Raw genomic sequence first — 22898 nt, 5'->3', positions numbered from 1 at the left:
ACCATTTTAGCATTTACATACTACTTGCATTATTGCACATGCATGAATATTAATCATGTTTATAATCGATTTACATTTAATTATATAAATCGTTAATATAATATATTTACAGTTTAAGATAATTGTAGCCAAATTTGCTTCATAAAAATGTTTTTTATCGATGAATTATTATAAGAAAAGTGATTAACTAAATTATGCACTAAAACTAATTAACAGATACATTAATTCGTATGCGAATTAAATCCAGCCAAGCCATAGATGTTCATTGAACGTTTGATTTATTCCACGCGTTAAAAAATAGCCATAAGCCCATAATTTTCATACAGCACAGTTCACGTTTCATGGCTAACAACGCAAAAATATAGAGCAGTTATTACTTTTTTTCTCACCGAATCTTAATTGATTTTTTGCGCGAAAACAGAGAAATTCACGCAAAGAATAATTTGTGCGTGAATTTTAAAAAGACCTTTCGTTTTTTTTCACTCAATGATGAAGCTCTAATAATTCCAACAGTAATTTGTTTTATGTATCATACACATGTAGGTTCTATTTGCGTAGATGTTGAAGATAACACGTCTCTAATCGCCAGGTGTAGTAAACTAGTGGATTATCTACGTGCTATGAAAATATGTATTAAAATATAAATGGAGTTTTTCAAAAAAAAATATGTAAATCACAAAAACCTCTATATACATATGTATATCTTATATACACGTGAATAAACATTTTGATTATTCACGTGTATATGGTGGTTTTGGTATCTCCTGACGAAAGTTATTCGAAGAATCTGCATTGATTTTCCTTCAAGTTTTGTGATAATATTTATATTTAATTAATTAACCTCGACCAGCATTTTTCATCCCTGTCACTATTACTATTATAAGTAATTATAATTTAATTATATCATGAATAGACTAAAACCATATTTATATCAATTCATTCATAATGTATTAGTCAATGACAATATTTTTTATATATAATAGTATGCATACAACAAAATTTGCGTCGATAAAACAGTCGACTATTTTATCAATTGTATAAATTTTGACAGTTACCCGAGAGCTGTCACTCTTAGGTTATGTTTTCAACTACTTTTACTGTTTTCAATGACAATTATTGTCTTATACCTCTATAAACTTGAATAAAGTACATTTTTTAATATAATGGAGGATCTTTCGTTCAAAGGAAACGATCCAGGAGCTGTCCGATTCGGAAACTTCATAAACTACTATCAATTCCATTCACCAGAATCTAGGATTGATAGTTTACCGAAAGACATATGGAATTGTGATGATGATGAGAATGGAAATTGTACCGTGTTGGATATAGGATGCAACAGCGGTGATTTAACCGTTGCTTTGCACTCATTTCTATTGAAGAATACAAATTGGAAGAATGTCGATACGTTAGGCGTAGATTTAGATGAAAATTTGATATTAAGAGCCAAGGAAAAGAATTGTGATGGAGTTTCGTTTAAATGCTTGGATATTATGTCAGAAAATGCTGCTCAAACATTAGACGCATACTTGAAAACGTTCAATAAGACAAGATTTGATCTAGTGTTTTGCTTCTCGACGACAATGTGGATACATTTGAACTTTGGAGATGAGGGATTAAAAATATTTTTTCAATTCTTGTGCGATAAAAGTGATATATTGATGATTGAACCTCAACCGTGGAAGTGCTATAGAAACGCAGTGAGGAGAATGAAAAAATCTTCACAAGTTTTCCCGTTATATCCGGATCTAAAAATCAGATCCGATGTAGATGAAATAATAAAAAATCTGATATTGAAAGACGGAAACTTTGAATGCATCTTGGAGACGACATCGTCAGATTGGATGAGAAAGTGTTTGCTTTTTAAAAGACGTTCGGTTCTATCAAAATAATGTATTTTTGTACAATTATATCATAATAAACAATGAGAAAAATGTTATAAATTATTTATTTACATGGCTAAAATAAATTTAGGTTAATTCATAATGTCAGCCGTTTACTTCTTCGCCGCCGGTTTCAAATTCTAATTTTACGTCCGTCGATAATCCTTCTATATCCACTTCGGACTCGTGTGCAGTATTTAACATGTTAAGAGTTACCTGAAATTATTCATAATATGGATTACTATTTCATTAAACAATTACAGAGTAAAATTTAATACAATAAAAAGTTAATTTAAAAACATTTTAAAGCGTATCTTCGCTTGGATATTTTTAGATATGGAGCTAAAAATCACACATACAAAAAGAATAAACTTTTTCACAATAATAATAATTTCTTGCTTTTATATAGATTTTAAGCAATTTCAAGACTCAGTTAATAATCTAACAAAAAACGATTTATAGACTGTTAATAAGCAACATTGATATTTACACACAAAAGCGAGGCAAATATATATTTTTCATATAACCTAAAGTAATAAATAAAAGCAACATTCACATGCAATCGTCGACAGGTTTTTAGAACAATCCTTATGACAGTTAACATTACCGTTTCAGTAAGTCGACACGCTTGACCAGTCGCTTTTAATTATTATCTACCTCATGTATACCTCTGCGCTCTTCCCCATCAACGACTGCTGCTGCACTCCTTGACTCTGAGACATTTGCTGGTTGCCCTGAGTCGTGATCTGCCTAACTGGAATACCGGCATCTTCGAACGCTTTCTTTTTTAACGTCGTTCTGATCTGAGACCTAATTATAAAAGACAAATTAACGAACCCGTAGCGAATTGGACAGCGAAAGAAATTGAGACACCGAACATTGTACAATCAATACAATAGTAAACATATTCCGATATGATTTCACTAATAATCAATGTTCCCTCTAAGCTGCCGTGCAGCAACTTTTAAAATTTAAACATCAAGCTATATCCGTTCAAATAGTCAATCCAAGTTATAAATCGGACTTCATCCAATATTTGGAATACTCAACCTTTTACATAGTCAATAAAATAAAGCTTCAGTAAATTTGTCAAAAATATCATATGAAATCCAGTTATGAATTTTGTTTTTCAATTATTATTGGAAACGAAGATATTTTTTGTCATTTTTCTTTAATATTCATAAGAAATATGCTTTAAATTTAGTACATTGGTATTCTATTCAAAGGGAAAAATAGTCATATTATGTTTTACATATAGTACAAACATTGATACTAGAGAACATCAACTTCATGTATGTGTCTCAAAAATATTCAAAATATTCTATGGAAAACGGAGATGAAAACAAAAATGTTATCATCTTGAAAATATTGTAAATGTAAATGTAAATGTAAATGGCATAATAGTGAGAACTTACACTGTTCGGTTCTTAATGTGTTGGCTGAGTTTGTTCAGATCGAAAGCGAATCGATGAACGCACGTTCGCAGCATCTCAATTTCTTCGTCTGTCCACTTACTCCTAATGATTGAAGGTTTCCAATTAACACAACCGGTGACGAGTATCGAATATATAAAAAAGAGACTAGAAAATTATATAATAACGATGCTGTAAAATACCCCGCCGGTGAATCGGCCATCGGATGCAGTTGCATGGTCATTTCGGCTAATCTATTGAAGGCCGCCCCGGCCTCGGTGAATATTTCACCCACCTGAAATCAAACATCAATTCTAAACAAACAAACAGTATGTCTCATAAACATAACCTTAAATTCGACCGCTGAATCTATTTAAAAAAACAACTTAGATACTACAAAATAAATATACTTTACCTTAGCGGCGGAATTATTCATTATTGTATGATTAGATGAAACGTCCTAAAGTCCTAACGTCCTAACGCCCGTCAAAGCTCAAAAATCTGACGCTGTTGAAAATAACTAGCAAAGTGACGCGCGAGAAGCTAAAATAGCGCTAACTATTAATTTAGCGCTTAATAGTATTTTACGCTATAAAATTATTCAATTTTAACCGTTTTTTAATTAAAAGAGAACGCATTTTTATTATATAATTTCACGATTTAAAATTAATAAATATAATACAATAATAAATTCTCTTAAACATGTAAATATTCAGTAGCAATTTGTTGAAAAAATATTTCCCTCAAAGAATTGTTTTAAATATCTAGAGATGCCATAATTTTAATGAATAATATTTGCATTTTGAATAAATCAAAATAAAATTTCCAAGATTTATTTTACATACTTAGTTGTTCCATAAGTCTCAACCCATAATCCATATATTAGTGCATAACTGGAAACCATAAATTTTATTTATATAAATACATGCAGGACTTAACAGCTTTTAATCAATGCAACCTGCACAAAAAATACATAAAATACAATTTAAATTAATTATGTACAATATCGGCTAAACTATAATGCGTCCATCAACTGCGAACGCCTAGATGAAAACAAATCAATACTACCCGTCAGATAATTACAAAAACACAAATTGTAACCAACTCGAATTCAACTCCTGTTCTTGTAGCTAGTAATGCCGGAAGACCAGCATCTCTAATCGTGAACGGAAACCCGGTCGCAGTTGTCGATCGTGATGGCTTAGGTCGAGAACGGAGTAGGTAAAGGCATATGCTCGACTATAAAGAGCGAGTGGGAACATCGGCAGTACATTTACTCATGTTCTTGCATGCGGTAATAACACTCAAATAACACTCGAGAACGTTGATTATTGAGTGGCACATAAAAACGATATTTTCACATGATATCCGGATTGTGTATATTCCCTACCAGCAGCTTCAAGAAGTACTTATCCAAGTATACTCGTCGACGCGATTCGAGGGAATCATATCTTAGTACACCTTGTAAGAATTTTTAGGAAATAAAATAGATAATTTGGCGAACAGATGGAGAAAGGTGGCAATTAAACACATATTTGTCTGCTGCAGTAATATTTATTACAATTGAATTAGTTACATATTGGAAATTATATCATGTGAGTGAGCCGAGACTACTTTGCATTCGTTTCAAAACCACTACATGCGCCGGTGTAAGCCCCGGAACAAGTTCCAACCCACACACTTACTTAGACGAGCACTGGTTTTCTAATACCAACCCGGGCACCATGCGAGTGCTAGTCAAAGCATAAGCACTTTACCTAGCCCATTAGTATTGAGGTCCTACGAGTCCATCCTCATCGGATGAGCTGCTGGATTTTTACGTCCAGACAGCGGTCCACATCCCCCGTATTACTATTTATTTTTAAGAAATTTTTTAGTGTCGGAGTGTTAATAAGCAGACTCTCTTCAATGATTTTATTCGTATCCTTGGCCAACAACCAATCATATATCACTACTTGTTATGCAGTCTCTGTGGAATGTTTTTCTCCGAGTCCCGATTGTTGTTCACGCAGAATGTTTTGTGACATAATAAAATCCTTTTATTGTTTAAATACTACTTCTTCCATTACAAGGCAACATGTTATTTGGTGTCATTTCCCCATCCCTTTTACTATTTTTTATTTTAGGTACAAGTTTAATAGTAGCAAAATTTAAATTATCATGTATTTCTCCTTCAAATAGTGCTTTATCTACTGAATAATTTAATTTAGTTCCTAGTATTTCTCATGTTTCTTTAATTATATTTACATCGTTACATCCAATTCCTTTTTTCAATGTACAAATTATATTTTAAATCTATTCTAAAGATACCAAATTTTAGATTAAGGCCCACTGTCCACGAAGATGTCGCTGCATAGACGCGTATTCGTCATTGTACGCTTATTATACGCTTGCTTGCTGCGTACATATAAACTAACGAACTATTATTTGACTTCCCACTTCACTCCAAGCTTTCTCAGTAATATCTTTTCTTGCATAACTTGCAAGATTACTATTATGAAGACACTGGTACTTTTCGATGATCTGAAAAAATTTAGCAGCTGAAATTGCCATTGTTTTCTACACGTTCACGCAGTTCAATACGCTCGGGCGTCTGACATGCTTGACGACTGTCATCATGAAACTTACATGCAGCGACGTGAACGTGGCGTTGCAGCTCCCTCGACAGTGTTTCGTTGGTTTATATGTACGCAGCAAGTAGGCGTACAACAAGCGTCTATGCAGCGACGTCTCCGTGGACAGTGGGCCTAAATGTTTCAATATTGTATTGTACCAATTTATTGAACTGAGGTATTAATTACTTCAATCATTAGGAGTAAATGGACAGTGAGAATAATTCATAATAATTCATTCCGATAAGACAGCTTCTCGCGAAGGTCAAGGAGAAAAACCGCCGACTTCTTCTCGAGTATTATTTTGATTGTGGGAACCATTTCCTATAGTTAGCATACCTATAAACCATCACACGATCCGGCAATTGTTGACACCAAGGACCGAGTGTCACTAAACTTTCTCGGCAGTCAGCACAACAACCGCACACTTCAACTAATATTGCATGAAACATAACAATTCATTATTTTTAAAACTTGTAAACATCGATAAAAGGACATGTACAAGCAAATTCATTACTTATTATTACAATCAAATCTGCCAGTGTCTGCCCTCTCCTCATTGGAGACCAGTTTTAAGTATTCAGGGCTACAAAGCTTGCTGACGAATCACAATCATACAGCGATCATCCAGCCAATCGTTGCACTCGCTTCTTAGAACAATGAAATATGTATACGCCTTTAGAAAGTGACGTTTGCTTGATGGACATCTCCGAGGTCAAATTGTGCAACGGGAATATTGTGACCTTACAGTGCATTTTGTCTTCCGGTGATCATTGTTTCCCATGACCCTTTCAAAACAAAGAAATGTTGTCCAATGCACCGGAGAATCCTTGCGTGTTATTTATGTGAAACCTTTTTTTTCTAGCCAAAACGAGGGCCTTTCTGTGGTCCCATCCTTTACATTATATTGTCTTGTTTCTCTCAATTGTTGATGAATGATCATTTTTGATCACGACAATTTACTGCTTGAGTTTGAAGAATGAGAACCCTCATATTACCATTATTTTTTCTATAATATTAACGAATGTGTAAAATAAAAACACTAATGTGAAATATATCATTTTATTACAAATTTATGAAAAGTTTATTTTTCACGTTTTACAAACCTGAAAATATACGCAATATATTTAAGTAACAGGGATAACCTTACAGGTATATTATAATCATTATTTCATTGACAGGCATTGTATAAATTAAAAATAATTTATTTATTAAAGCAAAATCATTATTGCTATGGTAACATTGTTGTCAGTAACAAAATTCACAACTGTAAAAAAATAATATTACACCACCGAGTGTCAAGAAACGATATATAATTTAACCACTCCCTGTATGATACCAGGATTACGTCGTAAACCTTAATTATACAAAAAAAGCACTCAACAAAATGATTAGTAAATATATTTGATAAAATTCGATTACTTCGTAACTTCTATAGGTTAGGTTGATTAGATTGCTTTTTCTCTCAACTCACAATAAAAATCGAATATATATTTTTTTTATAATGCCAAGGAAGCGCGCGCACAACTCAATGTTATTTTTTTAACACGTAATCCAACTTTGAGGTAAAAATAATAGACCACGTTTAAACCTTGTGATTATCTACAAATTAATAATATATATATCTAGGACTAATATTTCCAAGATATAACATATCAAATAAATTTGCTAACTATTCTATATTCCCAACATTTAATTGAGATATAAATTTAACTAAAAACTATTATTTTTTTATATATGTATTATATATAAAACGTATAACATACGAAAAGAAAAAATATTAAAAAACAGGAAAATATCAGTCCCGAGAACAGTTTATAAAAGATGTGTCGTAATTGTTAAGCAAATTTATATTCGTTGTCGTTTCAATAGCCTCTGCAATGGCAAGAACAGCGAGTCGAAAGTTTTTAGAGAAAAATCACATAATTGAACACATACTGATAAAATACATATTTACTGATTTTGTTGTGTTGTGTTCAGTCTATCGTTTGGTGTTCATTTCATAATAAAAATCTTACTCTAAAATCATTGAAAAAATTAGTCTGAAGTTTTGCAGCTTTTGTGATCTCTATTGTCCATTATTTACGTCAACTTCTACGTAATTGTAGCTAAAAAATTGAACTATGACCCTGAATGATACATATTAAAAAAACGAGGTATCTTCAATAAATGCTTATACTTCAGTCGATGCTTTTTTACACTTACAAAAAAAATAAGAAAAAATCTGCAAAAATTTGACGATACACTACGTCGTAAATGTTGGGCATATAGTCACAGTTATAAGGCATCCATCTCAATTCTTATCCTTTTCGAGTTGCATATATAATTTTTTTTTAATATTCTGATTTATATGGCAAAAATACATTTTCATCATTATCCATTAAGAATAAACTCTACATTTTGATTTTTTGTATAGGCACCAGGAACTTGCTATCAGTAAAGGTAAGTTAATACGCGAATACGTAAAAACTTACGGGTGTTCTATATACAGTGACACAATGTTTTTATTATTTTACGAGGTGCTACCCAAAAGTGCGGAAAATTATAATAGAGCGCATAAACTATTTCGACTTTTCGTACCTATGTTCAAACTAAAGAAGTGAAAAATACGTTCAGTGATAATCCTATGAACTGAAGCAAATTTTTTGAGGTACAAACACGAAATTATCAAGCAGGAAGCGCTCAACACTTGCTGACTTTTATGGTTGCACGGAATCATAGAAAAACTGTTCGCTGTATTATTTCTACAATCCAGAACTTTTGGATAGCACCTCGTTTAACACGGACAATCGATTCTGTAAAAAATAAACTTGAACGCAATCATATACAATAATTAAAAAAAAGTTTGCGTTACAAAAATATATATACAATCTAAAATTTACAACTTACAAATTACATTCGTACAATATCATTACGGTTCTTTGAATAGTGATATAAGTAACAACAGTCCTGAATACATTTCATTTATTCGTATTGTTTAAATATATTTTCATTTCAAAAAGCAAAGCTTAAAAAAAATTGCAATAATTTTACATAGTATAAGTTATAATTGAGCAAGAACAAGTCGAATTACTCCCGATTTCATTATTATTATAATTATTGAAATATATAAAAATAATAACATTGTCAAAACAACATTCAAGTATGCAAATTTGTATAATAAAAAAAAAATAAACCAAGTGTGTAAATATATGCGAAAGATTTAATCGGTACAACGTTGATATGATTCGAACGGAACCAAATAATTAACAGCGTATCAATGAATTGGTCCCATATGTGATATAAAAACATTTTTAAATAAATAAAATTGATTACTCTCTTTTGCAACGACATCACATAGGAAGGCAAAATATTCGCCATCATTAACAACACATATACATTAATATCTTTCATATAAATTCTATATTAATAGATAATAATTCAATTTTTTAATCATAAATAAAATCATGAATGCACATATATTTACACACTTTTATTAAATAGTACGAAAGGTAATTCGTCAAGTAGTATAATGGTACAAAATTACATTGTATGCCTTTCTTTCGAAATGTATTTGTATCGACGGCAGGAATATAATTTCACATAAATATTTCTTTGTCTTGTTTTTTAGCGCCTGTAATAAAAAAGGAGAAATTAGTAAACACGTATTTTTAAAAGACTTCAGCAACATTTGAAAAAGAAACCCATATATAAAATTAGGTCTATGCAGATATTTTATTACTCTAAAAAGTCTTATCTTTATAGGGTCAATTTAAATCGTAACTTACTATATCAAAGATCCGCCCTGTACGTCCATCATCTCGTCGCTGACCGTGTGAGGCTGGGGCGGTTGCGGTTGCAGCGGCGGATGGTGTTGGTGGTGGTGCGCCACTGGCATGTGATGCATGTGCGAGAAGCCGGCCAGCCGTGGCGACAGGTATTGTCCGTGGTCGCGAACCAAATGATGGCTCATCCCCAACGGACGTCTAGGTGACTTTGCATTAACTATACGGGGCCTGTCCATCTCTTCGAGGACCGACGGAGCCACATATGTGAAACCCTAATTGAAAAAAAAATCAATCAATATTCAAAGCAATCGACAAACAAAAGAAATATGTCTATACCTTGAATATCATATTGGCACTTTCGCTCAAAGTGGACTCGTCAGGAGAGTCGATGGGCGTCTGTTTGGTGAAACGGACGTCAAATTGTGACACGTCATCTTCGCTGGTCTAAAAATCAATCATAAACATTAGCATCAAAGTAATAGAAACGAGTAGTTTGTACTTTTGTATGTCCATATTGCTAAAATTTTGTGAATGGAACATTCTAGCAATAATAAATTTTTACGTAAGGTTATCATTACTTATAGTACACGACTTTCCACAGATAATTTTTCAATGCCAGTTGTAGGGCGTTAATTTTGTTACCACAAGCAAAAGTAAACATGAAAGTCGGTAGCCCTATTATGCTGCTGAGAAGTTAGGATCCAGCAAAATTGTGCTACAGAACGTAGTTGGTTGTGAAAGCATCAAACACAATAATAACAAACATTTAAAAGACAGTTCGTTTTTTTCGCCGCATGATGTGTGACAATGGGATATTTCGTGCAACAGATTTTTAACAAAAAATATTAGAACTTCTGAATTAAAAAGCAAAAATTTCTCAAATGTTTTGACTTGAATTGGTACATATTTTAAAATGATTTTATATGTGGTTTTCAATCTGTGGGTTGCATAAAATCAAAATTAAAATCATAAAATGTTTTAATTAATTGCTAGTTTAAAAAAATATTTACAAAGAAATTGAATATCTTGAAACTCAATAAAAAGAAATTGCTAATTTTGAGTATTAGCTGAAGAAATGCGCTGATTTTTTTCCGCAAAAAGTGTACCGTGCGATAGCTTCTGAGGTTCTGATTATTGAATAAATTATTTAAAATAAAATATAATCAAAATAAACACTAAATATAACATATTTAAAGATATTAAAAAATATGTTTTCGCTTTCAGAAAGATTAGTATAAATGCTACTTCAATATGACATCTCTATTATTTTTATGAAATGCATATGTATAAAATTAAATTTCAGTAAGCATCCAGTAAAAATTTTAAACCTCCTCATGCTTGAAAAATATGTACGGTCTAATTTTACTAACTGATTTTTTTATACAAAGGGTTCCATTTGCACAATCAGTATAAAAACTATAAAGTCTGCCACGTCAACTAAAATTCTATTTTTATTAATTGTTTTTTTGTTATATCATAGTTATCGGTAAGAATAAACAATCGCTACTAATCAACGACTGAGGGTTAAAGGTTAAACTTCCACTGCGACACAAAAACGTATTTTACGTGTCAGGTGAACTATAGGATATAATAAAAAATAATTAAAAATGGATTGAAAACATAAGCGTATAATGACATTTTACATGTGTGACAAAAATAATTATAGTACAAACATTCATTCACAGCAAAAAAGACTTGTTTTGTGGTTAGAAACTGCTTAACCCGTCGTTACACATCAGTGGTCAAAAACGGTAGAAACTACTTGTCCTGTGGATTACCATCAAATTGACTCGTCGGTTAAGTGTTAACAGGCAAGAGACAGATTGATTTCTAAAGATTTATTTCCTTACTTTAAGCAGCTTCAATTCAAAATTCGCCATGATAATAAATAAATCACAAGGACTTATTGATTCAAGTGATCAAAGCTTCTCTCGTGATCAACACCGGTATATAAAAATAATTTAACCCTTGAACTCCAAAGGTTTTTCAAGTGTTCTAGAAACTTCAAGTGAATTTGTCAATAATTATGTTTAAGGTAATACTAGGTTAAAAAAATCAGGTTTTAACACTTTAGCGTCAGGTAGAAATTATGTTAAAGTCCTACTGTAGTGGGGTAGTTTTAAACACTTACAAAAATATGCATTATTTTGGAAAAATTGACATAATTTTAAAATTAGTAGGAATTATAAAATAAATCTTTAAGGACTATTTCTTCTTAACCTGAAGTATTCGATTAAATACTTTTTCGATTGTACTCAATCTGTGTTCCGTATACTATTTTGGAGTTTGTTTTTTGGAAACTTTCAAACTACACAAAATTACGAAGTCGTGCTTTTGGAAATAACGAAAGGCACTAAAAAAATATACTAATATAATACTAATGTAAATAAATTTGAGTTATTGTACATATTATATTATTATTTTGAAGTTTTAAATAAAAACATATTTTTCTATTCGCGAATAACCAAAATATGATATTTAAAATAAAACTTTACCAATAGTTTAAAACCATTGATGGATTAAAAAAATACATATATTTATTTATTTTAATTAAAATAATTGAATAAGCAAATATAACTAAAAATATAAATAAATACGTAATATATCAACAGACACAAAAAAATAAAATATAAATAATCTTCCGAAGATATTTAATGCCACTAGTAAAACCCTCAAATAATACGTAAGAATTCATCAGGGTGAAAATAATGGTGTAAATCACACACAAGGGTAAATGAAAGTCAAGTATGTTACTATAATATTTAAACAATATTAGCAAGTTTTGCCACCACTAATAAATATATTATATTAATTTAATATTATATTTATCACCTACTGTCGAAGGTTGAAACTAAATTCAATGTCATATATTTTTTGCGTAGTAAAGTTTCATACAACAAATGACGCGGAATACGCGTTACCTGAAATTACGCAAAAAATTTAATTGATGCGGTTTCCACGTGACCCGGAGCAAAAGTGTTAATATATATGTAGGATTAAGTTAGTATATAAGCTGTAGTATTAAGTCATTATATTGTATACTGGGTAATGGCCAACATAAACATTGTTAAGGCCGAGAGCGTGCCTATAAAGCAGCCTGTTTGCTGCAAAACGCTCTTCTTTCGCTGGCAGCCGGCAGTCGTACGGTGAGGACTGACGCTAACCCGTCCTACCGCGACGCCGCTGCAAATAAACAACGCCACGCCATATCGTTCTTTCATTTCACTTTCGAACCTCGACCGGATCCCTTGAGGATCCACTACATATATTTAGGTATACTTGACAAATTCATTTTTAAAATAAGATATTTTTTACAAGTTTCGCAATAATACGTCGTTTTTCATATACATACATAAGTATAAGTATATGGTAAACTATTTTTAACGGCAATACTATTTGTACACTTTATAGGAGCAAATAATTTGGACCCTTCAATAAATGTGACATTTCGCAACTGTCAAAAATGACATTTGGCTTAGTTCCAAAAAACACTACCGGAATGTTACTATTTCATTGGCTTAATGCATGCATTCTGCAGATAATTTGTCTAATTCACGAATAAGGCAATGAGCTTGCACTTTTCATGAATTAGGCAAATTTTTGCTCGTTCACGTAATAAGCAATTTCATAAAATCGGAATAATACAAACAAATTGGTTTCTTCAAAAAAAATTAAACAGTGCATCCATAAAATTTTTGGTACTTGTTAGTTAGCACGGCGCCACGCTTAAACTCGAGTTGCAAAATGTCCATTTTCTGTTCAAATTTAAACCTAACCTAAACGAATATAATAACGGTATAATGGTTAATTTGTTTAGGTTAGGTTTGGGTTTGAGCAGCACGGGAAATGCAATGGGGAGTAACAACTGCGTGGAGTGAGTACTAATTTATTTTAGACGTAGTGTTTGTGCCAGTTGAAAAATTAATTACAGGTTAATATTTGTCCTTATTTGTTATATCTTTCCATGGTGATGAAATGGAAGCAATTAAAGTTAAGACAGGATAATCATTATCTTTACTGTCACTTGTAATTTGTATAACTCGTTGCACTCGATTTTCCAGAAAGATCTCTTTCTTCAGATTGAAATTTATCACATATGGTGTGAATAACTCCAAAGTAAAGTAAGTTCCATAGAGAACATCTTTGGATGTTTCTAATTATTATTAAGCTTCATCTAAAATATTCATTTAGTCATCATCATCATCATCATCATCGCTACCTTTAATTATTTTTTGATAGTTTGAGACATTCTTCTGGATTATAAATTTAATATAAATAAACGCGGATAAAACTATTGAAACGTAAGTATAGTCCAAATAAGAATGAATTACTGTAAAAATAACCAAGATGCTCACAGCAATACACTATCGTATCAGCACCCGACGCGTCGGCCGAATGACACCAGACATTTTTTTAATACCAGATGTTGAATGAATGGATGTTTGGTCGTAAAATGAGAAATGCGTCCCTTCTTGAATGTTTCAAAAAAAATATAAGAAAATAGCTTTAAAAAAATGTATACTAATCCACCTTGACATAGGAGTTTTAAGAGTTAAATAAAAACATTACATATCTACAGTCAAATGTTAAAGCTCAGTGCAAAAGGAAGTGTCAATTAAATTATTGAAGTAGAACATTTTTGAAAATACCGATTCATTTTAATCGATTGATAATTTCCTCTATCTGTGTTCGACGGTTCTTTGGATATGTAAGCAATCTCCTTAACATGCTGTATCTTTGATATCAAAAATATTTGTTCCAGATGATAAGACGGTACACAAAGATTAAAATTTTAGGCGATAAGAATTCGTGCCCAGTATGAACAACACAATGAATGCAACTTTGAAAGCTATAATTGAATTATAGACGACCTAAAGACGAGACTCACCAATTTGGGTTCTATGGGAGGTTTGAGCCTCCTAGCGAAGACGTCCTCCCAGCAAACTTGTCTGAAGAACGGATGTCTTCTGATGGGCTCGGCGTCGTCCAGTTCGCCTCCAAGTCTGTTCTTGAGATTCCTCTTCATTAATCTACGCATTAAATCCTGGGCTTCGGTCGTTAGATACACGGGAAGAACTAGTTTTGCAGATAAAATTTTCTCTATTGTTTTGTTACGATTTGCGCTAGTGAATGGAGGCTGAAAAATTACAGCGTATAAAGTTATTCGAGTCGAAACAGTAGATCCAATATACGCTTCGATTAGACGACTTACTTGACCGGTGAGCATGTCGTACATTAAAGCGCCTAAGCTCCACCAGTCGACGGCTTTGCCGTGTCCTCGCCTCGTTAAAATTTCTGGAGCCCTAAAATAATTAAATAAAATTTTATAAACGACTAAAGTAATAAATTAAATTAACGGATAGCCAAGTTAAACGCTGAGATTTTTGTTATTCCGCAAAGATTAATTATTTCATTTAGCATATTGTCAGATGACATAAAAATTTAGTTGTTAAATTACATATATTTGGAATATAAAATAAGAGAGAAGTTTTAGCGTATCGATAGAATATTATCACTGCAAAAATCAGCATTCAAGTTTCCGTCATACTAACATATATTCTATAGTTCCGCAGAAAGTATGCGTGACTATCCCGGCCTGGATGTGTTCTTTGCACAGACCGAAGTCGGTCAATTTGACGTGACCCTGTGCGTCTAATAATATATTTTCAGGTTTTAGATCTCTATAGATTATGCCTAGGCTGTGCAGATGCTCCAGCGCCAATATTATTTCCGACAAATAAAAGCTTAAAAAGTTAAATTAAAAATTAATATTTATTCATAGAATATATTAGTCGACAACGTCGATATTTACCATGTCGTGTCTTCTAAGAATATACCTTCCCTTTCCAAGTGCATGAAAAGCTCGCCACCGCTCAAATATTCTAAAATTAGGTACAACTTCCCGCCGGTTTGGAAGGCGTACACCAATTCCACTATGAACGGATGCTGAAAAATTGTCAATCAATGTTAAAGAGCTCGATACGGATCCATCCGTGCGACGATTATACCTTGACGGCCTCTAATATGTTCCTCTCGGCTCTAGTGTGGGCGGTGTCTTTTTGGTTTCTAACTATGGAAGCTTTGCGCAGTACTTTCATCGCGAAATGCGCGCCGGCGTCGGCGCCGGTGGTCTTTTTGACCTGGAAAACTTTTCCATAGCCACCTTTCCCTAGGACTTTCCTCAACTCGAAGTCGGAGGGTCCCAAGCAAGTTTTCGCCGGGTTGACGTTGGCCTCGGACAATTGAATGGTCTCGGAACCTTCCAATCTGCAATATTAACGTTTCTAAAATTATACCGTAACAAGATTAGTGCTGGAAAAAAAAAAAACTAAATTTGTACGAAGAATATTACGTTTTTTAAAATATAATAGATCAAAAGGTTAAAATGTATGATAAAAGTAAAATTAAAATGTATATAAATATAAGAAATAGAAGGCAGTTGTCGCTTACTGGCTGAAGGGGTCGACATATTCAGCGTCAAAGTCAACCTGAAAATAAAAACAATTATTATAAAATTGTAGTGACATTGATACAAGAATTTTATCACTCGTTTAATTCAAGACTAAACTAGAAAAGTAATAAAATAGGGGACAGAATGAAAAATATGCAAAAAAAGTATTAAATATTATTTTATTAAAAAAGATTTATCAAATAAGAATAATTATTTTATATACAATAGTTTTTGATCAGGAATGTATTTCCGAGAATGTCAAAGCAAATTGACAGAAGTCCATACTAACATTGGTAATTCAGAATTCACAAAATCCAAATTTTAGTTAACTCTGGCATGACCATGAAGGGGTTGTGTAACATAAACAGATAAATAAGAGCTTTAGGTGTTCAGAATTATTTTGACAGATGGTCGAAACATTTCCGTTTCGTTTGTGTCCTACATACCATATACAACTATGAGAGTTATTCATGGGGTGTTCACTGTTTTGACAAATAATTTCAAGTCGATTTAAGTATTTTGCCACGTTATCTACAATTGCAGTCTGTCATCAGCATCGACGGTCTGATCATGACTCGGGATTAGACGACCTCTAAATGAGAAAGATAAACATGCGGCGATAAGGCCCGCGGAGTTACATAAGCGGCGGCGGCGGAGGATTCAAGACGATAATAGAGAAAAGGAAAAGGAGCGATACGCAGCGGAGTGAAGTTGGCCGCGGTCTGAGGCGTTTCGGATGACAGTTGGCGCGGCACATGGCGCAAACGTCAGACGGTTTATGGGATGCGGGTGCGGGGGCAGGGGCGAAGGCGAGAGCGGTCACCTCGTCCACTTGGATGGCGTCGTCGTCGTCGGAATCCACGAGCGCCGCGTCAGCGTCGTGCAGCTCCAGGTCGAACACGCCCGCCATGGCGTCGCTGATCCGTCGCGGAGACCCACCCCCGATCTGTCTTGTCGTTCGCGTCAGAGGAGAACGAAGACCAAGGTGTACCGTGTACGCCGTGCACTCGACGTCGACCGCCGCGCGGCGAGACAGCAAACGACTAGGTCCAAGCGGCGTTATTTCCGACCATCTTTTTTTCTGCGCGTTCCAATACTAACGCAGTAACAAATTTTCAACTAATATTACTTTTAATAATATTAAATATTTATCGATGATATGTTCAATTTCATTTATTTTTCACTTGGACAATTTTAACTTATCTCCCGTTTAATAAACAACCAATGAGACTCTCTTGAGAATATCCTTGATAATTGGTTTTCGAAAGAGTTAACTGCAGTTCTTAGAAAGATATATGTTATACATAAAATCTAGAAACAATTTCGTACTCTGAGATTGTGATTTGCGATTGCCATCGTAGCTATGTTATGGATTGTGAAAATCCAACAAAATTATGGAAATTCGTTAACTCAAAACCCCCTTTGCTGTCGTCGTTGAGAAGGAATAACGTCAATTTTGAAGGTTCTATGGGGACCCCGAGACGACCGTCCGTGACGCAGCATAAAGTGAAAGTGATTGTCCCGCTGAGCCGCGCGCCCGAACTAAGCGGCGTTGTACAACCACACCGCACCCCCGCCACCGCAAGCAACGCGCGGAGTGGGGATACCGTTGCGCACCCGACCGGGATTATAAGGCGGCGCTAAAAGGCTCACGGGGAGACAAAACACATTCTACTCAGGACTTCTGACACTGCAACACTCACTGGACTACACGGATTCTACACCTCGCCTCCTGTTCGAGCAACCATCTCCAGGACACGCGCTCGAGGTTTAATATCGACGACTGTCGAAGGATCCCAGTCAACACGTGTCAAGAACGTACCGGACGATTTCATAAGGGCCACTTTGTACAGTTCGCTGTACAAACGTCCTATCACAGATCGTCAACCGGACTGCTGATAACTACAAAACAGAAGCGTAACCCCACGACCGCTTCATTGGTGACCCCGACGTGATGGATTCTCCAGCCAATACCAGTGTTTCAACCAACCCGCAACCAACGATGACCATCACACATGCTTGCGTAGAGTTTCATGTGGACGCGGCTGGGAACTCCCTAGCCGACCGGAACCTCCGAGTGCCACATACACAGCTCCGCACACTGTCTGGAGACACATCTTCAGCAACGACAACGCCCGTCTAAGTTTCGACTATAAACTTAGCAACGGATTGCAGCACCGACTGATCGTTTCAGTTTCAACCACAAACTAAACGACGACCCGCTGCAATGCAACTCCACTGCGAAGAGTTTCCTGTGGACGCGGCTGGGAACTTCCTAGCCGGCCGGGACCTCCGAGTGCCACATACACAGCTCCGCACACTATTTGGAGACACATCTCCAACAGCAACACCAATTCTTTGTCTAAGTTTCGACTGTAAACTTAATCAGACACGATTTGGCTAAACAGTGAAATTCCCGAAACGTTTGGGATACTGTTCACATTTTCGGCAACAACTTCAACCAACGACAGACGAGTCTACACAAAATACAGCAACGGACAGCCAGTATCTTGAAATATATTTTTTAATTGCAGTAATAATATTTTTCTTTATATTTTAAGGTAAAAGTATGCACACGGAGGAAAATGTCATGCACAAGTGACAAACGGACCCCGGACCCCTACTTTTCTGTTAGCTGAGAGTTTCGTAAGGGCCACTTTGTACAGTTCGCTGTACATACGTCCACACAATCATCAACCAACTGGTTCTGCTTCCATCTGCACTGACCCACGCTGCGCACGAGACCACATCAGTCTGAACGAGCCTCAGCTTCTCCTCTTGGTTAAATTCCGCAACTGTAAATTGCTAAGAGGGGGAGTACTATGGGGACCCCGAGACGACCGTCCGTGACGCAGCATAAAGTGAAAGTGATTGTCCCGCTGAGCCGCGCGCCCGAACTAAGCGGCGTTGTACAACCACACCGCACCCCCGCCACCGCAAGCAACGCGCGGAGTGGGGATACCGTTGCGCACCCGACCGGGATTATAAGGCGGCGCTAAAAGGCTCACGGGGAGACAAAACACATTCTACTCAGGACTTCTGACACTGCAACACTCACTGGACTACACGGATTCTACACCTCGCCTCCTGTTCGAGCAACCATCTCCAGGACACGCGCTCGAGGTTTAATATCGACGACTGTCGAAGGATCCCAGTCAACACGTGTCAAGAACGTACCGGACGATTTCATAAGGGCCACTTTGTACAGTTCGCTGTACAAACGTCCTATCACAGATCGTCAACCGGACTGCTGATAACTACAAAACAGAAGCGTAACCCCACGACCGCTTCAGTTCTAAAAAAATCTTTTATTGGACCTCGATGGAATATAATTTATCAAAGTCAAAGAGAACTTGAAAGCATTAGAATAAACTATGGGGGCCAATATAGATTTGTTATGGCCAAAACTGGTCGGCGCAGAAATAGCGGTGTTGTGACGGCTCCCTCTCTTCCGGCAAGCTTGTAAGGGTTCGGACGCGTGCCGTCGCGCGTCCGCCCCATTCTAACCATGTAAACACCGTAAACCGTTAAATAAATATTACTGCAGCGGCTCAATCTGTGTCTCATTGCCACCCGCCATCATCACCACCCCTAAAAAACTATAAATATAGAAAAATAAAAATAAAAGATACATTTCCTGCCATTTTAACATTTAGAAGCAGCAGAATCAAGAAGTGCAATTGAAACGATTCATAGTGAGGTAACTAATTTCTATGAAACTTATAAATTTTTTCTTGAATGGCTTAATAAACAAGCCAATAATTTTTCAATACTCAATCTGCGCAAATTTTTTATTGTCTATAGTCACTGGACTTCAGTTCTTGAATTATCTAAATTTTATACGGAAGTTTTCGGGTCTTCGGGCACACTTTCACACACAGCAGAAATATTTTTGACTGAACGATGATGCACAGGCCTTATTTGATTTTACTTTAGATTTTTTTTATTACGTTAGGAATTTTTCCCTCGGTAGGACGATGAGATTGACCGTAATATATAAAACCATACACAATTTGTACAGATTTTTTTTGCAGAACAATTGCAAAATTTTACCTTGTTGAGTGGTGGTTAAGCAATCCATTTGGTAAATGTGTGGTTGCAAACTAACATGTGACACTTTGAGCACGCGTGATTATTGACAACTGTCTGATTTACACTTCTGCAACATATAAAACTTTAATTGGATTACCCGCTAATAACGAGATATTTATTTTAAACCTAAAAAGGAAAAAGTTGTGTTTTTTAAAATAAAAATCCTATTTCTCGAACAGTATTTTGCCATATTTAAAACATGTAAATATTTTTTTTCAATTCCAAGACACGATGGAAATCTACGAGTGAGAAGATGAAATGAAATAAATCGTCTCGAAACCAAAACTATGTAGAGAAACTAGGGTCTAGGGAAATGCAAGAATCTTGTTATTTATTAATTTAGAGTACTGACATAGATAAAATGTTTAATAAAATGAACGCAATTTTGTTAGGTGGTAACACTGATATGTCAGAATAAAGATATCGAGCTTGGCTTTTACAGCTACGATTATGTCAGATCGACGCAATGCTGCAAAAGGTGAACGTTTTAACATTATTAAAAAGAGTAAAAAATAAGTATAATAATATAATTATGATATGCCGATGGGAAATAAGTATAAAGTTACTACGCCGAGAACATTCTGGAGTAATACCTTTGTTCTGAAAATCGCGCACATTATTCAATTTATTCCCATCGCTTATTGAAAGCTTATTGAAAATGAGGTGAATCACATTTTTTTGTTATTTGGTAATCGCCACCAATGGCGGATTAGAGGAATTAACCGATTTTTAATAATCAAACTATATTCTTTTTTTGCAAACATATACATACAAATTTAAATGTATCTAAATTAGATTTTGTTATCTTATTATTTGTTTAAATCTGAAAAATAATATAGTATTTTTTACCCAATCTACCATATGCAATTTAATGAAAATTAATTAATTAGTAATTTATTTCAACTTGTACTAATTTTCTTATCGGTTAACCAACACGTTTTTGTTGTTTGCATTTTGCAAGCTAAAAATAAAATAAACCACCCTGAAAATACATGTACTTTTTACTTAAAATAATCTTTTATTTTCTTCATATCATTTTTTATAAATAGAATATGGCATCAATTTTCATCATTTTTGAGAAACTTCTTTTCCTTCTCGTTTCTCGACGATAGAGATATCTCGTATATAAGTCAGACGATTGATTTAAAGTACAAATTCAAATTCAGTACTAGAGTTTCGTCTCTCGATAAATTAATTCCGGCTCGATATATCCACGTGCAAATTATGTGCAATTTGCACCTGGACGAAATGAAAAAGGTTGTTTCAATCGTTTAAATTATTTTTTTTTAATTTCAGAAAGATGGAATCATCCTAAACTTGCGAATGCTTTCCGAATCCTGTATAAACATCAACAAGACCCCGAATGTTCGTTGAATACGTTCGCTTCGTTTGTGTACGCAGTCCTGTACGCGAGCGACATGGAAGCTGTCTCTTCTCGAGCCTGCCAAAACGACACATTTAATATACCGAATTGGAACGTGGATTTGAAATTGAAAATACTGAAATGCAAAATGAGACCGTCGAATTTCGCGAAACGGGAAATTTTCGGCGAACTGGTTGTCGTAAACGTATGCAGTGATATATTCACAGTCAACTTTTTGTGTGAGACCACTTTAACCTTATTCAGCAAATCGTATTCGTTCGGTCCGACCAACAAGTTTACGATCGTGCGCGGCGATGCAAACGTGGTGTATCTATCCAAATATGCCAAAAAGTTGTATTTTAAAATCAGAAACGACATTGCGATTCCAGGACGTGCAAATCTGTCCTCCAGCATCGGATATAGCGATAGCGCTTTGGAAAGTTTACCTCTTGAGGTGTTAATAAGAATATTTGTTCAGTTAGATCTCATGGATATGATTCGCTTATCTAAAACTTGTAAAAGATTTTACAGTCTTTGTAGAATCAATTTACATTCAAGTAGTATGTCGTATGACTTTCCTAACGTGAAATACAAATAACTGCATAGCGTTTACTTTCACTTTTGATTTATTTCAGGATTACTTAAAAATTAAATAAAAAAAGGAAATCATTTGTATTTATATGCAATGATTTAAAAAAATTAAATAAAACATTTCAAGTAAAATTACAAAGTATTACTTATTAAAAAAAAAAAATAATATTTATAGTTCTTCGAAAGGAAACTACAAATTCTTCTTATAGCTAGCATAAGAATCTTGCAGATTTCTAGCGTGCGAAAGGACATTTAAATTTTTTTTATTAAAAAAGCAGGCATAGAACGTTTTTGAATGCTTCTTTTACCTCGAGGATTTTTTAACTTGATACCAAATTTTTATTTTTAGGGCTGTTGTGTCATCGAAAACTGTTATATTCCAAATTAAACAATTCAGTATACTGAAAAGAAATGCCGCTTTTTGTAATGAAAAATAATTATTTCAATAAATATGTATAATATTATTTTGCTAAATAATTGTAAACGTTGTCTATAATCTATCTCACAGATAAGGTAAATTTTTAAGAATATGTCCAAGAGAATTCGGTTCAGTTAATGCACAAAAAAATGCCAAAGTGCAATATCAGATGAATATGGGAGATGTTCCAAAATGTGGTGATTTGACCTGGTTTTAATAATTCACGATGGAGTACTCCTAAAATATCTTACGAATCACAAATAAAACCTTTTATTGGGGTCATTGATAGCCGAGGGTTCAAAGCAGGTACTG

General features: G+C 34.4%; 4 protein-coding genes across 9 annotated transcripts; 2 read left to right on the top strand and 2 right to left on the bottom strand.

The window, feature by feature from the left end:
• The first annotated feature begins 1044 nt into the window (after positions 1-1044).
• LOC148235502 (putative RNA methyltransferase CG11342) lies at positions 1045-1931 on the top strand. Its single transcript, XM_088186259.1, has one exon. It carries the CDS (start codon positions 1164-1166, stop codon positions 1887-1889), a length of 726 nt encoding a protein of 241 aa, XP_088042385.1. The 5' UTR covers positions 1045-1163; the 3' UTR covers positions 1890-1931.
• LOC148235501 (BPTF-associated chromatin complex component 1) lies at positions 1876-3836 on the bottom strand. 5 transcript variants are annotated; one of them, XM_088186262.1, is made up of 5 exons: positions 3708-3836; positions 3481-3587; positions 3296-3397; positions 2538-2690; positions 1876-2096 (listed from the first exon to the last, which is right to left on the bottom strand). In XM_088186262.1, the coding sequence occupies exons 1-5, from the start codon at positions 3726-3728 to the stop codon at positions 2093-2095; spliced, it is 387 nt and encodes a 128-aa protein (XP_088042388.1). In that variant the 5' UTR covers positions 3729-3836; the 3' UTR covers positions 1876-2092. The 5 variants fall into 5 exon arrangements, with proteins under 5 accessions (XP_088042388.1, XP_088042386.1, XP_088042389.1 ...); XM_088186260.1 differs by having other exon boundaries at positions 2549-2690; XM_088186263.1 differs by having other exon boundaries at positions 3496-3587.
• A 3116-nt stretch (positions 3837-6952) lies between these two features.
• On the bottom strand, positions 6953-17167 carry S6k (Ribosomal protein S6 kinase). 2 transcript variants are annotated; one of them, XM_088185846.1, is made up of 10 exons: positions 16946-17167; positions 16122-16159; positions 15680-15938; positions 15484-15617; positions 15224-15415; positions 14884-14974; positions 14560-14808; positions 10008-10115; positions 9672-9943; positions 6953-9517 (listed from the first exon to the last, which is right to left on the bottom strand). In XM_088185846.1, coding segments are annotated over exons 1-10 (1431 nt in total). In that variant the 5' UTR covers positions 17033-17167; the 3' UTR covers positions 6953-9516. The 2 variants fall into 2 exon arrangements, with proteins under 2 accessions (XP_088041972.1, XP_088041973.1); XM_088185847.1 differs by lacking the exon at positions 6953-9517 and having other exon boundaries at positions 9671-9943.
• A 3422-nt stretch (positions 17168-20589) lies between these two features.
• Positions 20590-22300, top strand: LOC148235499 (uncharacterized). The gene is made up of 2 exons (XM_088185839.1): positions 20590-20692; positions 21511-22300. The coding sequence occupies exons 1-2, from the start codon at positions 20665-20667 to the stop codon at positions 22173-22175; spliced, it is 693 nt and encodes a 230-aa protein (XP_088041965.1). The 5' UTR covers positions 20590-20664; the 3' UTR covers positions 22176-22300.
• Positions 22301-22898: the final 598 nt, after the last annotated feature.

The sequence above is a fragment of the Plectrocnemia conspersa genome, unplaced genomic scaffold (assembly GCF_051122295.1).
Source record: "Plectrocnemia conspersa isolate PC_06_02 unplaced genomic scaffold, ASM5112229v1 ptg000005l, whole genome shotgun sequence".
Taxonomy (NCBI): Eukaryota; Metazoa; Arthropoda; class Insecta; order Trichoptera; family Polycentropodidae; genus Plectrocnemia; species Plectrocnemia conspersa.
This window is presented reverse-complemented; position numbering and strand designations above follow the sequence as displayed.

Coding starts and splice junctions, on each gene's coding strand:
- LOC148235502 (XM_088186259.1), top strand. CDS start 1,164: ATGGAGGATCTTTCGTTCAAAGGAAACGATCCAGGAGCTGTCCGATTC.
- LOC148235501 (XM_088186260.1), bottom strand. CDS start 3,728: ATGAATAATTCCGCCGCTAAG. Junction 3,588..3,707: donor TGAATAATTCCGCCGCTAAG/GTAAAGTATATT, acceptor GTTTGATTTCAG/GTGGGTGAAATATTCACCGA. Junction 3,398..3,480: donor GCGGGGTATTTTACAGCATC/GTTATTATATAA, acceptor TTCAATCATTAG/GAGTAAGTGGACAGACGAAG.
- S6k (XM_088185846.1), bottom strand. CDS start 17,032: ATGGCGGGCGTGTTCGACCTGGAGCTGCACGACGCTGACGCGGCGCTC. Junction 16,160..16,945: donor ACGCCATCCAAGTGGACGAG/GTGACCGCTCTC, acceptor TTTTATTTTCAG/GTTGACTTTGACGCTGAATA. Junction 15,618..15,679: donor ACATATTAGAGGCCGTCAAG/GTATAATCGTCG, acceptor ACAATTTTTCAG/CATCCGTTCATAGTGGAATT.
- LOC148235499 (XM_088185839.1), top strand. CDS start 20,665: ATGTCAGATCGACGCAATGCTGCAAAAG. Junction 20,693..21,510: donor TCGACGCAATGCTGCAAAAG/GTGAACGTTTTA, acceptor TTTTAATTTCAG/AAAGATGGAATCATCCTAAA.